The sequence below is a fragment of the Triplophysa rosa genome, linkage group LG19 (genome assembly GCF_024868665.1).
Source record: "Triplophysa rosa linkage group LG19, Trosa_1v2, whole genome shotgun sequence".
Classification (NCBI taxonomy): domain Eukaryota; kingdom Metazoa; phylum Chordata; class Actinopteri; order Cypriniformes; family Nemacheilidae; genus Triplophysa; species Triplophysa rosa.
Genome location: NC_079908.1, coordinates 13,404,496 through 13,420,348, shown reverse-complemented (window position 1 = coordinate 13,420,348; position 15,853 = coordinate 13,404,496). Strand labels below are relative to the sequence as shown.

The following is a 15,853-nucleotide window of genomic DNA, read 5'->3' as shown; positions in this document are numbered from 1 at the left end:
ACAATACCCCATGTTCAGGTCAGGCAGGTTTGCTGGCCAATCAAGCACAGAACCACCATGGTCATTGAACCAGCTTTTGGTACCTTTGGTACCTCAAGTAGTTGGAAACATTTGAGAAATTGTAAGTACTCAGCTGAACAAAATATATAACACTAGCCTAGTGGTTTTTGGATATTCTACTGCAAAATTGTTACAAACTGCACCTTTAACCTGGTGCCATCTTAGATGTATGTTTTTCTTTCTTCAGATAACTTCAGGATTTTTGGAAGGCATATAATGACAGTGAGCGGGACCAAAACTCTGACAATCCAAGTCACCTATAGGCAGCATAAGTAATCTATATGGCTCCAGTTACTCAATTAAAGTCTAGATGTATAATTACTGAATACCTTGCATGTACAGAGCTATTTTTCATGTTCTGAATCATACTCATCTTGTAATCCCACTGTCAGATGAACATTTTCAAAAATAAATATCTTTGCATTTCCCCAAAATGTATTTTTCAGTTTCATTGAAGGTACAAAGTAAAGTACTGATATTTAAGAGAGTGTTTTTATTTTACATGTAAAATTAGCTCCGTATTTTTACAGTTTATTTCATGTAATTTTGTGAAACAGTTTTTTCCCATAATTTTACGGAATTTGTCTGGAAACTCTGCTGCCAGACTTTTAATCGTTTTTTTAACACAAGTACTAGGGTGACACAGTATGGTAAAAAGAGACACTTTAGTCAGTGAAATTAATGGAAAAAAAGTGTCCCAGTTTACTAAAATCCCCCTACCCCAACAAACCTACTATAATGTCAACCAAAAAGAAAAGTTTGATTAAGTGTTAAATAAATACATTTTATTTGAAGACACCTTATTGTGTTTATATGGTGAGGCAGAAGTGACCTCAGTAACATCAAATTACATCTAGATGTTACATCTTTTCAATTTAAACGTATAAATTGACAAATACAAAACAATCTGCTTCCATTATTAGATAACTATTATGAGTGAAAAAAGAAAATATATATACATATATAATAATTTCGGTCAGACGGTGTGTTTCAACCTTGTGTACCTAATATATTCAGATCATTTAGATCAAGCTTTGCTATTATGGCAAATTATATTTTTTATTTCTGAAATGAAAGATAAAGAAATATATCAGCTAAATCATGTTAAGAAACATATTCAGTAAAGTCACTGTAAAAAAACTATCAGTGTCCTGCTACTAAATGTGTCTCTGTATGACAACTGTTTTGCCTTTTCAGACCAAATGTGAAGTAGTATTTAAATAAACAGCTAAAGGCTTGATCTCTCAGGCCATATATAAGAGGACTAAGACATCTGGGGGAAATCTGAAATACTACAAAACAAATATACATTATCGACATTGCAGTAAAATAGTCAGTATAAATGAATGCGGCCTCTTGGATGACTCCGACTAAAATAGACGCAGCACCCAGACCCAACTGTATTAAATGCAACAGGACAGTCTTATTAGCTTTTTTGGCTGAAATCTTATCACCGGAGGCTGATTTAGCCACAATTGCTATAGATGCATAAGTAAATATTACAATAAAACACACAGACACAAAATATATACAAGCAAAGGCTACATCAAGTTTCTTATATATTGGCAGCCTGAAAAAAGTTGTTTTCGAACAGAGCAAATTAACTTGTGTGTTTGTTGAATCAAAGGCATAGAAAATAGTCAGCTCAGACATGGGCTTAATCCAACTTATCATCCAGACAACACCAATGGCCATGTGAGTTCTTCTGAACGTGGTGATATCTGCATGCCTGAGAGGAAAGCAGATGGCCACATACCTCTCCAGTGACATTAAAGCCAGATTTAAAATTGAAACCTGATAGATAACTGTAGCAGCAACCAAAAGAATAACACAGACAACTTTCAATAAAGAAATCCTACTAACAGCAATAACAAACAGCACTACACTCATGAGCAGATTAAATGTGTCAAGCCAAAGCATGTGACCGAACAGAATGTAGCGAGATGAATCCTGGAAAACAGCCTTTTTCTTCAAGGTGAATAGCATCACACCGTTGACATAGAGGAAAACGACACATGGGGTCACAGACAAAACTGTTCTCACATCTCGATCCGCCACAAGTGGATTCTGATTCTGAGTGAGGTTAGATGTGGAGCCATTTAGACTGGACATATTCAGTGGAGTGAAAATAAGGAGAGCACCTTCAACACATTTGCTGTTAGAACAATATCACAGAATAATATTTGTAAGTGCACGCTATGTTGCCGCTATAATATTGTTATCTAAAGTCTTTGTAACTGCATATCCTCAATAGTTCCTCCCACTGGTGTTGTTAAAATCACAAAGAGTAAATGAAGAAAGAGAAGATGAGGCTTCACAATTTAAATATCTGCCCACTTGTTGTAGAGTTGTGTCACAAAGTACGTATTGAATCCCAGTAGTTATTTGTGGGTGTTCTTAGCCATAGTTTAGGGACAAACTGAATTGAATGAATAGTGTGTGTGTGTGTGTGTGTGTGTGTGTGTGTGTGCGTGTGTGTGTGTGTGTGTGTGTGTGTGTGCATGCGTGCGTGCGCGTGCGTATGTGTGTTTGTGAGTGCGTGCGTGCGTGTGTGTGTGCGTGCGTGCAAAAATGTTGGTTGCATTTTGATCAAAAATTATGTGTGTCATATGACTAAACATAAAGGGTAAACAAAACACAAATACAAATCAAACAACATTTTCAACAATTTTAAAATACAGAAAATAATAATGTATATTGCAATTCAATTGTATTATATTCAAGTATTCAAATTCAAATATTCAAACATTAAGTATGGTATGGTATAAAAAATTAATTAAGTGATTTTACTGTTTTTTCATCTAGATGAATTGGCCATAGCCAAACATGTCATGTGGTGTTATTTATCCTAAAATGTATTCATTTCCTTAACATGCTTAACCTTTTTTACAAGTTCTCAGTATTTAAAGTGTTTAGAAACAAAGTATTTGCATTTCTTCGAGTTTTGGTAAGTAATGTTCTCATGTTTTGTTCTATAATTTCAAAGTTGTCTTTTTTAACTTTTTCTAAAAATTGCAAAACTGATGAAAATGTTTTAAAAATACCATTCACTTAAGCATGCTGTATCAATGATTCAAATTTCAGTGACAGAAATTAAATAGATGTTTTTTTAATTGAATACAGTTATTAATATTCTATTAATAACTGTTATTAATATTCTATATTCTATTAATGGTCACACCACATGATGAGTAGTCATTATACATTGTACGTATGTACAATGTATATCATATCAATCATACAATCATAATATCATAATATCATTGACACTATTATATTAAAACATCTTAGTATATGTGTACATATGTACGTATATATGTTTTACACTGTGTTTATTTAATGATACATTATCATATCAGTCTTGGGTTACATCAGAATTCCCTTCACAAAATCCCTTGCGTTTTCATTAAAAATCTCATCAAATATTTACTATTTGTCTGTCTGTTTGTACAACCATGTTCTCTAAGGATACATCTGTGTTGTTAAACTCTATCCAAGGTGAGATGTACCCTGGGTCACAGGGAAGAGAAAAACATGTTTGGATCTTGTTATTTTCCTTATGGCTGCTCTTGTTATTGAGTGTGCTATGTAAACATTTTAATGATTTTTTGTAAACATTTTACAGTTTAGCGCATAAAAATAAGCATACAACTCCAAATAGGTCAGACTGTAGAGTAGGCCCTCTTTTACAAGTAAAGAATAGCAAACTTATTTTTTCATTGTGAAAAATCTGAACCATAACTTTTACTATAACGATTTTTAAAAAAGTCAGTGTGGTTAATGCCGACACTAAAATCTAACTGAGAGGATAATATTTGTTTTGCTAAGTTTTGTTTGATTCTTTTGTCATCTGTACAGTTATATTAAACATAAATTACCTGCTGTGTAACGTACCCGACGCTAGATGGCAGTAAATGGGTTTGTTAAAACGGAACTCACTTGGAACACTGCGCACGAGGAAACCGTGTTTCTAAGGAAATGACTGTCTTAACGACAGAGAGGTGTTGTAAACGGTGCAGAAACGCTCAGTCAGCTAGGTTTGTATTTTTGTTCCTATTGAAATAGCATTAGCTTTAATGATTGTTGAATTTATTGATTATTTTATTGTACACGTGTTTACTGTAACCGATGGTGTTATTTAGTGTGTTTGGTTTGTCTCTGGTGAAAGCAGAGAATGAATGTGACTAGCCAGGTCGCTAGTTACCGTTAGCTGTTCTCTCTGTTCTGATTTAAGTTAACTTAGCAGGCTGGGTTTGGATATCTGTTGCAAAATCTGTTATTGCACGTAAAACGTGAATCTGCATATAACTTTATTATGACGTCTTTATTTGTAAAAGCAAATCAAAATAAAAAACAATAAAATAATACAGTAAATTACGTTTTATTATTATTATGTTTATTATATTATGTTTTACTAGGTTTAGGGTTGGAGTGTGAGTTAGGTTGTAATATAAGTCCATAGAGTGTCCACATGTAGATAGATACCCTTACAAAAATGAACCATGTTTATGCGATAAAAGTATAGAAACAATGTTTTTTGGTGTATCGATTACTAATGGGAAAACCATGGTTTTACGACAGTGTTCAACCATGGTTAATTTTGGTAAAGATAAGTAAACGTGAGTGTTTGTTTAGCTGAAATTATCACAGATGACTGTGCTTCAAAGTCACATTAAAGTTTATTTATCGATGCATAACAATAAAAAAGAACAGAACATGTATACATGTGTATGTATGTATACATTTGCATTTAATTTTTACGCTTTTATCCAAAACGACTTGCAAATAAATATTAATTCATAAGAGTGCAATATGCCACTATTCTTAGATCTGTTTGATTACAAACTACATAATGTCTATCTAATGAATGTGATATTTTTCAGGAGTCTTATGGCAGAAGTGCATATAATTGGCCAGATCATTGGGGCCACTGGTTTCCCACAGAACAGCCTCTTTTGCAAGTGGGGCATACACACAGGTGTCTATTTTTTTAAATAGTAATCTTACTTTCCTAATATTTTACTATCAAGTCGAAGTTTGTTTTTTTAAAGAAACATCTAGGACAACAATTAATTGTATAAACAAGATTACTTCATTAAAATCCTGTATTGCTTGTATTTCACTGTACTGCTATCAGGTGGAGCATGGAGGCTTCTGTCTGGTCTAAAGGAAGGCCAGACCCAAGTGGATATGCCTCAGATTGGAGACATGGCATACTGGAGCCATCCTATTGATTTGCACTACACAACTAAAGGCTTACAGGGTATTTGTTTTATATTCAATCTTCGCAGCAGATATTGGAGTAATTTATGTGATTTTGAAGTAATGAATGGGGCGTCATCTTTCTCTCTAGGATGGCCAAAGCTTCATCTCCAAGTGTGGCATCAGGACTCATTTGGGCGATGCCAGCTGTACGGTTACGGTTATTGCCATGTACCATCAAGCCCAGGGCAGCATCGCTTGCAATGTGCAACATGGCGACCGCTGGGATCCTGGCAGGATCAACTTGCTCAGATTTTTGTCGGTGGTGGCCCACAGCTGCGTACTCCAGATCTCATTTACAGTGGAGCAGACAGATACAGACTCCACACGGTTGCCATGGGCACAGTCGAACTAGAGCTTGGTGTCATTCTAAGGCACTTTGACAGATATGGTGTGGAGACCTGACGATGGATGGGAGATTGTTAGATATTTTTGTGCAGATCTTTTGTTGTATAGAACAGAAGCACATATAAGTATTTGTGATTATCAGAATGTAAATGTGTAGTATATAGAATGTTATATGATGAATCTGTTTTGGATATAAAACTTTTTTATTTCATTTTCGTACATGTTTTATACACTTTGTTTTATACAAATGCATTTTGATGCAATTAAATTTGGCAGTTTTGAAAGAGGGTTATTTCTGAATCATACATTTTGTATTGTTTAGCATACAGGCAACGGCCAAGTATACAGCACACCAACGCCTTATCAGACTCGAACATTTAAAAGACCAGCCTGCCAGATTACAGTACAGCCTGTATTTCTATTTATGTACAGTTTATAAAACCACAGTTTTATCAGTACTTTACACACAGTTTTGTGAAATGCTGTAATAGGATGTGTCTTTTGGAGATAATGAGAATCAGCCTGATGCTGCCGAAGACCTAACATTGTCAATTTTTAGTCATTTCCTGTGTGAGTTTCCATATAAGTAGGCTACAGCTAAAGAAAGACAAAAAGAGCAAGTTAACTCAGGCTGTGATGAGTTATGGTAAGCGATAGAAAGAGAATATTACAGTTTTTAGATTTAAAATATATATTAAATCATATTGAGACTGTTTTGAACGTAGAAAACAGGAACCTTAAGGCTTTCGCTGCTTCAGCACAGTCTTTTATCTGAAGAGGTAAGAAAACTCTTTAAAAAAAAAACTTCACAATAATTTGTTTCAGTAATGGTTTCAGAAGGTCGTAAGAGTATTTTTAGTGTTGTTTTGCTTCCTGTTGTTTTGATGTTCCCCTCTAAACTGAGAAAGGACAGTTTGTTTCTATGTTTAGACACAGAGGGAGACAGGGATGGTAAAGTGCTTATCTAAGTAAAGGTTCATGTTTACAAGTGTGCAGTTCGCAAAATTTTTAAAAGAGTCATATGACACGGCTAAAACGAATATTATCGATTGTTTTAGATGTAATGCAATGTGTATACACGATTTAAGGTTAAAAAGCACTGTATTTTTCACATACTGTGCATGTTTGTATCTCCTCTTTGCCCCGCCTCTCTGAAACGTACAGGTTTTTAACAAAACTCTTCGCTCTGAAAAGCGAGGTGTGCTATGATTGACCAGTTAACCAGTGCGTAGTGATTGGTCGAATACTCCAAGCATGTGACGGAAATGTAACGCCTCTTACCATATTTGGAACATCAGGTTCCAACGCAATTGTACTGACAGGTACACCCACCTTACTTGCGTATACATTTGGGCGGTCTTAGTCAAATCATACCACGAACTGACGTAGATTTGTGGGGGTGTGGTTACACGAGGCGTTTCAGGCAGGTCTGGGTGAGCATTCGCTTTTAGATAGAATGCATCTTTTGTTCCACACTTTCACTTTTGCAATTTTACGTGTCTAATACATGCATGGGCAACTTGTAACACATCAAAGACACAGGGAAACACGTGTTCGTGCCACATGACCCCTTTAAAGCCTCTGCTAACAAACATTTGTAAGAGTAATGAAGTTACAATTTAGGATACTTTCATTGGGAATTACTTTTGCATCTTGTCACCATGAACTACAGGAGATATTTTAACAGATTAGCTGTTAAAATACTAGCATATGCTTTCTGTGTTGTGCAAGTTCGTATTTCCATGTTAACATAGCCCAAAACTTTGAGAAACCTTTAATGGCAGCATTTATTTGTTGTAAAGTTTGTGTAAATTGTCTGCATCATTCAATGTATTACGTTTTTTATTATGAACTAGATTTGTACAAATACATATAAATGTATGCAAACATGTGAATGTAGATGTTAGTTAACCTAAAACTGGCTCACATATTATTTGCCGTAAGGGTTAAATCTGCAGGGGAAACTGCAGAGGAAGTGCTGTATCATTTGCTTAAACTGTGCTACTTCCTTTTCCTCTTTTGTCATTCCTAAATTTGAAAGCACACCACGAGTTTACGGAACAAAGGAAGAACACAAAAAAAATCACTGATATTACTTTGAACCGCTGATAACATTTGAATAAGCACCAAGAAATTACTGAAGATATCGAATGGGAACTATGTCCTGTAATTGAAGCATGGCATCTCATACCAGTTTGATGGACATCTGACTTTATTGGTGAGTTTTGTGCTTTTCAGAGATTTTGGTGCCTGCCGGATGGTCAGTAACATGGACTTCAGTCTCTCGGTGATGTTTTGGTTTTGATGAAGGGCCTTTGGGTTTGGGACATTTCTGCAATGCTTAAGTAAAACTACACCTACAGCTCACACAGTCTTCAAGTTTTTAACCATCCACTAACACATTCAAAGACTATGAGAGCCGAGATATTATTATTGGTACTGCAATGCCTGCTGGGATTTGTGCACTATGGCCGAGCCTTGTCAACTTGCAGTCCTTTAGACTTGGAATTGATAAAGAGAAAGCGTGTTGAAGCTATTCGTGGTCAGATTCTCAGCAAGCTGCGATTACCCAAAGAACCAGAAATGGATGAAGAAGAAGAATCTCAAACCATCCCTCTAGAACTCTTGTCAGTGTACAACAGCACTGTGGAGTTAAGTGAAGAAAAGACGGTGGACCCTGAACTTGTACCTGCAGAGGAAACAGCGAAGGAGGAATACTACGCTAAAGAAGTTCACAAGTTTCAAATGGAGCTGAGTAAGTAGCCCTTTGGTTCAAGCAAAAGATGTAATGTGATAAGTACAGAAGCATGCTTAGGTTTAGCAGCTGAAACCCTTGCGCCTGATGATGTCCTCAGAGACCCGAGGGTGTGTTCAAATTATCTGACTGCAAACAGGAAAGCTGCTTAGAGAACACTTAGTATATGAGTGACTCATACTGGATGAAGAGCGTTTTGGTAAAGCTTTCGATCTAAATTTCCCTCAGTTTGTTAATGAATCTCATTTCCGTATTTGGACTATGGCAAAAGCCCTTGTTTGGCTTATGTGGTGATGGTATGGTGTCGGTTTTCTAAAATGAACATGAAAAACCACTGACAATTACCACAGTTAGTTTTCAATGCCTGCCTGATTCCCATCCCTTCTTATTAATTTCCACATTTTATATGTTTGCCATCCCATGACATGAAGTTTGATGTACAAGCACCCCAAATTCTTAAATGTGTTGTTTGTTTGCCAAAAGACAAAACCACACATCAGGCGAAGGAGTTGCAGCTGCAGCTTGTTAAGCCTCAAGCTACTTTTAAGACTTACTGTTTAAAGAAGTTGCCGACAAGCTAAGGTTTTTTGGCAGATCGTTTGACAGAAATGCAATTTACATAACTATGTCTTCAGAGGTGTATAAAGACCTTACATAATGAAACGTTATGTTTTTATTACCTTACACTCTTAAAAGTAAAGTTGCCATGAAAAAACATTTTTGTCTAAATGGTTCCATGAAGAACCTTAACATCTGAAGAACCTTTCTGTTTTACCAAAACTTCAGATTATAAAAAGGTAAAAAGAGATGGTTCTTTAAAGAACCTTTGACTGAATGGTTCTTTCTGGAACCAAAAATGGTTCTTCTATTGCATTGCTGTAAAGACCCTTTTAGGCACCCTTATTTTTACGAGTGTTGCTACAATAGAAAGACCTTCTCATTCTTAAACACACTCTTTAGTCTAGTTACACTGCTTAATGTCTTTGTAAAATGTAAATACATGCACGTCCCGGCTTGTTTCATATTTCTCATAACATATAACATGTTTGCTGTCTGTCTCATAACCAGTGGAAAACAACGTAGCCAAGTACGTATGGTTCAACATCACAGAGATGAATCACACATTGGGTTCAGAGCGCATCATACACCAGGCAGAGCTCCGTATGCTTGTTAAACAAGTTAATTTAGCTCCTGGTTCAGAGCAAAGACTGGAACTGCACCAGGTCATTGGAAATAAAACCCGTTACCTGGATTCACGCTTCATTACCAAAGAACTAGAAAAGAAACGGCTGTCTTTTGACGTGACGCAGACCTTGAAGAACTGGCTGCAGAAGTCAGGTGAGAAATAACGCCACTGTACCTTTAAAAGTTTTGACATGGAATCAAGTTTGTTCATTGTGAATTGCTAACAACATTTAGAGATTCATTTTTGAAACTGAAACATTATCACTATAAGAGCTGTAAATCACTTTCATAGAATTTTAATCCTAGAAAAGAGACAAGGATTTCAGCTGAGGCTACACTGTGAATGTGGTGAACCCGAGGCAAAGTTTGACTTCACCATAACGGGTCTGTATTAAGTCATTCAAGATTAAGATTGCATGATGTTGGCATTTTATAGGTTAATATTGTTATTTCTGTATGCAGCTTTGTCTAAAGAAAGAGTTGATACAGCATTCTTAACTGAACAGTTAAGGCCCCACATTTTGGTGATGTCACTTCCTGCTGATCGCCACAGTCATTTGAAATCTCGCAGCAAGCGGCAAGCAGAAACAGATGCAGTTTGCACTGAGTATGTCTTTTTTAATAAACTCTTTGTATGTTTATACAGTATGTGTGTATGATGTGTCAAGATCATAAGTCATAAATGTGTTATTTTCATCACCAATGCAGAAAGTCTGACGGTTGCTGTGTGAGAAGTCTGTATATCGACTTTCGCAAAGACCTGGGCTGGAAGTGGATACACAAGCCCTCGGGTTACTATGCCAACTATTGCACTGGCTCTTGCTCTTACTTCTGGAATTCAGAAAATAAGTATTCGCAGGTACCAGAATGATGGATGCCTCTACACACTTCATTATTAGGACATTTAGAAAATATGTCTTATATTTGTTTATCTGACTACCGCAGGTACTTGCACTATATAAGCATCATAATCCTGGCGCCTCTGCTCAACCTTGCTGTGTACCGCAAGTTCTAGATCCATTGCCCATTCTGTACTATGTGGGGAGGCAGCATAAGGTACATTTTATTTTTTTTACATGTTTTTATTCTCATTTTATTTTATCACAGTGTCAAGGAATTTAACAACTTTTGTCAGTGGCCTACATATTGTATGATATTAGGATAAGCCATCTAATCTTGTATGTATAAAACACGTGCCACAACGTTGTCTAATTAAAATGTTAACTTTCCTCAGGTAGAACAGTTGTCAAATATGATTGTGAAAACCTGCAAGTGCTGCTGAGGTCACGATTTTCCTGTGGTCCTGATGGGAGGAATATCTCGTGGATGAGGTCTAAGTTTGTACTGTTTTCTGCTGTATTCTGTATACTGTATTGTTACCTATTCATTTGTTTGATCATTTTTAGTTCACAGACATCACACATGTACGTTTTTCATACAAGTGGTAATACAGCATCTATTGTTTAATATAAAGGTTGCCAACTGAAAGTATTAAGTAACTCTCAAATAAATTGTGACTGAATTTTTCACCACACTACTGTCCATTTTGTATTGTACAGACTTTTTTTGGTGAAATACATTTCATTCAGTTGTGCTTTAAGAAAACTGTTATAAATATATGTAATCTGATGCACAATAGGCCTTTACAAGTTGTTCTGTTCCTCTGTTTTTTTTTTGTAATGCTGTTGGCAGTGAAAAAGACAAAAACTTGTTCCCAAATACATGCTATAAGAACGTAAACGGCCATAATTTTATCATATATATCCCCATATTTAGTAAACATATTGCCAAAATTTTTTCAAGTCAGCCGTCATGATACATTCAGTTGCACACGCACAACTGTGATCACTCTTGAATGTTTTTCATTGTTGAGTTTTCCAAGCTCCCACTGTCCAGATCTGTTACAGCTGTTCAGGAAATCTGAACAATTTCCTGCAGGCCAGTTTTGTCTATCTTCTGTTGCTTGATATGAAGGAAGTGGATTAAATACAGTACATGTTTGTACACTAGATTCTACACTGTCTACACAACTCCTTCCTGGTGGAACATTCTTCCTAACTCAGTCAGGTCAACCACATCTCTCACAACATTCAAAAAACTACTTAAAACCCATCTCTTCTGTGAATACTTGACAGACAAATGAAAAAAAGGTATTGTTCTGGCTTTTGTTGAAACTAGTAACTTGGTATTAGCACCTATTGTATTATTGCTCCTTTATGACATATCGCTTTATTGCTCCCTGAACTCTCTGTAAATTGCTTTGGATAAAAGCGTCTGCTAAAGGATTAATGTAAATGTAAATGTAGATTAATGCATATAATTGTATGCTCTTGCTCAAAATATAATAGTTGTACAATTAATTTGTTAAAAAATAATTATCCTTATGTGTCTAATACAGTTGTGGAAACATACATAAATTGAAACTTGGACTATTTAAAACATACAAAATATGAACAATTTGTCTACCTTGTCTAAACACTCCCTGACTTTACATATAAAGCCATCCTATTTACAGTAGGACCACATACATAAAATCCTGTGATTATAAAACAGAATCAATGAAAGTCAGTCTTTAGATATGGCAACAGTATACATCAATAAAAGGTTAGACTGAAAATAGTGGTACTAACACAAATGAGAAAGGAGAGAGGTAATTGTTTGGTGGAATATTATTGTTAGTCCAATGCTGACCTCTAGTGGACCAATTTGGGTATAGCAGAACTAAAAGTATTGTTAAATGGAACCTCAAGTAGCCCAAGCCATTTTAATTTTATTTGCGACTTTTTTCTAAAAAAACATCTATGATGAATATACAGACTCGTTTCTGTTCGTTTATTAAAGATCTTCCCAATAGTTTTCCCACATGAAGCTCCTTATGTAAAATGTTATAATTACGTTAGTAGGGGTTGTGTTGTAATGCCTTCATAATATTTTACACAAATCTATGGTGCCCTCTACTGCTGTTCTACGAGTACTACACTTTCCCTGCAATTCAGCATTATGTTGAATGCTGATAAAACTGACTGCATGGGCCTTGCACACATTACGTTTTAAGCTAAGAGGGGAAATCATAGAAACCTACCATAAGTTCTTTAGAGATACACACTGTCAGCTCAGCATTAAATTTAATGTTTTGACCACAGCACACACTCTATGCTGGGTTGTCTAATCCATGGTGAGGAAACCCAGCATGGTTCATTTAAACCCAGACTGTGGGTTTGTCCACATTTAATTCAACCATGTGTTGAAACAACTCTCCTTGTTGGTTGACAACATAGGCCTAAAAGCTAATTTAATTTAAAAACATGTGATGGTTTTAGCTGGTTTCATAAGAGCTCAAAATGACAACATAAGACAAAACCTTGTCTAAAATCAAGGTCATTTTATTCATCAGTTATTGTGAGGTGAGGTGGGTGTCGTTCTGAAGGGCAGATCAGTGACCAGTCAATTTATTCCAATGTGTGTGTCAAATGTAAAAGTGAAATAAGATATTCAAGTATCCTATGATAAGAGATCAAACAGAATGTCAATGCAATCAGGCTTAAACTTTTTAGTGACAAAAATAAATGGCATGATATGATACATGTTTAATTTATGAATATGCACTTATAGAGCATGGCACAACCTTTGCTAAATGTAGATAAAGTGCAAATAGTTCTATTGAGTCCACTAAAGGCTATATACTACTAAAGTTTACAAGCCATTATCTTTTTATTACCTAAAAGCTTGATTATGGGAGCTAAATCAAGTCCATAAGGATTCAAGTCATCCAGCTAATGAGCATATAATAAACTGCACAGAGATACAAGTATATTCATATGGCAGAGGTATGAAAGAAAAAAATATGAAATGTTCTTTTAAACCAGTTACAAGAACAATTTACAAAAATGGAAATCATGATGTTTTTTCAGATGGAATGAACTAATAATGTGGCTCTTCTTTCTACCATTCCTGTACAGTCTTGTCCCACACTAACTGTCCATGTGGCTCCTTGGCTCCAACAGGCAGCATGGCCAGATAGACAGGAGTCTCCGCTCCTTCCTCTGGGCTCTTGGGAGCTTTTGGTCCAGCCATGTCTGTCCGCACCCACCCTGGACAGCAAGCATTCAGGAGAATACCGTCTCCCGGCCTCGTCTCAGTGAGAACATGTGCCTGGATCCTTGAAAGCACAGTCACACCGATCTACAAATGACAGGACAAAACATTGCCCAGAAAGCTTGGCTTTTCACATTCACAACATTCCACACATCACCTGATCCTTGCGTGTCTGTTTATTAAACAATGAGCCAAGTATTAAAGAATTTTACAAACTTTTGTATGCGAGACAACTGGATGTTTGTTACCTTGGTGGTACCATAAGCGGTGTTTGGCCAACCCTGAGCTTGATGGTCCCCTTTCTGTGCAGCACTAACAAACTCCCCCATCAACAGGCACAGCTCCTCTTCTGAAGTATCTGAACTTCTTAATCTGACCAAAACACAAACAAAAATAAACACCTGATTTGACCTATTAGTTATTATAATCATACAATAAAAATGTCTCATTCATACTTTGCCTGTAATTCAGCACTGCACTGATCAAGTGATCTCTTGCTGACAAAACTAGACACACTGACCACCCGAGCACTGGGTCGCAGGATTGGCAGGAGGGCATGGCACACCCACAGGGTTCCCCAGAAGTTGGTACGCATGGTCACCTCAGCCTGCTCTCCAAATGGCTCTGTCGCTGCCTCTGCAAATACAATTACACAATATATTGACACTACTTTTCTGCGTGTTGACAAACAAATAACATTAAAGATATAGTATTACAGTCATTAATGAAAAAAGATTTCTGGTACTAACGTTTGAACGCGATTCCCGCATTGTTAATAAGCACATCCAGGCCGCCGTAGTTCTCCTCCAGAAACTTGCGGAGTTTTAAACAGCTTCCCTGGTCACAGATGTCGAGCTGATGGAAAACGACTTTTTTGCACCCTTCCGAATGCAGTGCAGAAACAGCCTCCTGTCCCAGTTTTTCATTGCGTGCGGTGAGGAGAATGTCTCCCGCGAAACCCGCCTTGCACAGCCCTTTCACAATAGCGAGTCCGACGCCTTTGTTTGCTCCTGTAACTACAGCTACTTTCTTGGACATTTTGGGAGGTTTTGACCAATGTCTGCAGGTGAGCAAGGACACAGAATAGGCAATCTGGTGTAAAAAGAACTTTGATAAAGTTCTAGTTTCCGAAATTGTTCCGCTTTTTCACGGGACGCAGCCCCTCCTCTTAGAGCAAACAAGAATCAAAGTGCAAAGTCATGCTTACTTGATGTTATCATTGTATAACACACTCTTAACCTTTAAGAAATTTAACAATAGTAAATTGGTAAGATTTTTTTTGTAAAATTATAGTAATCACAAAATAGTATAGAATCACCACACCACAGATTAACTATGGTATTTTTAGTAAAACTTTTGTAAAACAAATATAATCAACTTGTCCAAAAACATAGTTACTACAAATTAGGCCCATAATACGCCTATAAAACCATTACAGAATAAAAACAGGCCCAATTCGCATACTATCCGTCCTAAATACTATTCGAAAATTCCATTTGTATGTCCCAAAAATGAGTATCCATAAAGTTCCCGGATGGTCTACTGTTTTTGGTGAAAATTCAAAGTGTAGCCTAGATAAATGCACACTACCCATAACTCACCGCGAGATGGCGCAGTTTAGTTGCACTACACAGAATTCATAAATTAAATGCATGATGCATAACTGAATCGAAAAATTAAACTATATACCACAAATAATAAATTATTTTGATTGAAATGTTTAAATGCAAAAAGGAGTTGTATTTTGATGTTTGAAAAAATGTCACTTCCGTCACACGTTAGTATGTCCCAGTGTGTGCATGCTCTCTTGCTATGCACTCAAAAGTAGCCTATACCTACTATTCCAACACAAAAAAGTATTTGCTAATAGGGCATAGTACAAATAGGGGAAATGGAACGCAGGGAAGGTAATTCATTTCATGTTATTAAAATAACAGAGGCTATTTTGGGGCATTATATACAGTATGAAGAGTTCGACCGAAGTGCTGCTGCGCAACATGTCAGCGCACAGTCCACTGGACCACCAGCGCCGATCAGGCTATATGCACGCGTTACTTCCGCGTTTCACAGTAAGAACCCGCGGCAGTTTCCGGTTGGGGAGACTTAAAGCAGAGACAAATGGGAAGGTAAGAAAGAAGTTAAATTTAG

The 15,853-nt window shown here is 36.5% G+C and overlaps 4 protein-coding genes across 6 annotated transcripts; 2 read left to right on the top strand and 2 right to left on the bottom strand.

The window, feature by feature from the left end:
• Positions 1–1,203: 1,203 nt before the first annotated feature.
• LOC130569853 (odorant receptor 131-2-like) lies at positions 1,204–2,172 on the bottom strand. Its single transcript, XM_057359751.1, has one exon. The coding sequence runs from the start codon at positions 2,170–2,172 to the stop codon at positions 1,204–1,206; it is 969 nt and encodes a 322-aa protein (XP_057215734.1).
• A 1,841-nt stretch (positions 2,173–4,013) lies between these two features.
• b9d2 (B9 domain containing 2) lies at positions 4,014–5,954 on the top strand. Its single transcript, XM_057360805.1, has 4 exons — positions 4,014–4,097; positions 4,944–5,038; positions 5,198–5,323; positions 5,414–5,954. The coding sequence occupies exons 1-4, from the start codon at positions 4,039–4,041 to the stop codon at positions 5,725–5,727; spliced, it is 594 nt and encodes a 197-aa protein (XP_057216788.1). The 5' UTR covers positions 4,014–4,038; the 3' UTR covers positions 5,728–5,954.
• Positions 5,955–6,322: 368 nt separating this feature from the next.
• On the top strand, positions 6,323–11,971 carry tgfb1b (transforming growth factor, beta 1b). Of its 3 annotated transcripts, none has more exons than XM_057360316.1 (8): positions 6,323–6,449; positions 7,909–8,425; positions 9,494–9,763; positions 9,917–9,994; positions 10,073–10,217; positions 10,319–10,469; positions 10,556–10,666; positions 10,845–11,971. In XM_057360316.1, the coding sequence occupies exons 2-8, from the start codon at positions 8,083–8,085 to the stop codon at positions 10,890–10,892; spliced, it is 1,146 nt and encodes a 381-aa protein (XP_057216299.1). In that variant the 5' UTR covers positions 6,323–6,449; positions 7,909–8,082; the 3' UTR covers positions 10,893–11,971. The 3 variants fall into 3 exon arrangements, with proteins under 3 accessions (XP_057216299.1, XP_057216298.1, XP_057216297.1); XM_057360315.1 differs by having other exon boundaries at positions 7,712–8,425; XM_057360314.1 differs by lacking the exon at positions 6,323–6,449 and having other exon boundaries at positions 7,646–8,425.
• Positions 11,972–12,976: 1,005 nt separating this feature from the next.
• Positions 12,977–14,889, bottom strand: cbr1l (carbonyl reductase 1-like). The gene is made up of 4 exons (XM_057360470.1): positions 14,455–14,889; positions 14,161–14,341; positions 13,954–14,077; positions 12,977–13,792 (listed from the first exon to the last, which is right to left on the bottom strand). Exons 1-4 carry the CDS (start codon positions 14,741–14,743, stop codon positions 13,553–13,555), a joined length of 834 nt encoding a protein of 277 aa, XP_057216453.1. The 5' UTR covers positions 14,744–14,889; the 3' UTR covers positions 12,977–13,552.
• Between the last annotated feature and the right edge of the window lie 964 nt (positions 14,890–15,853).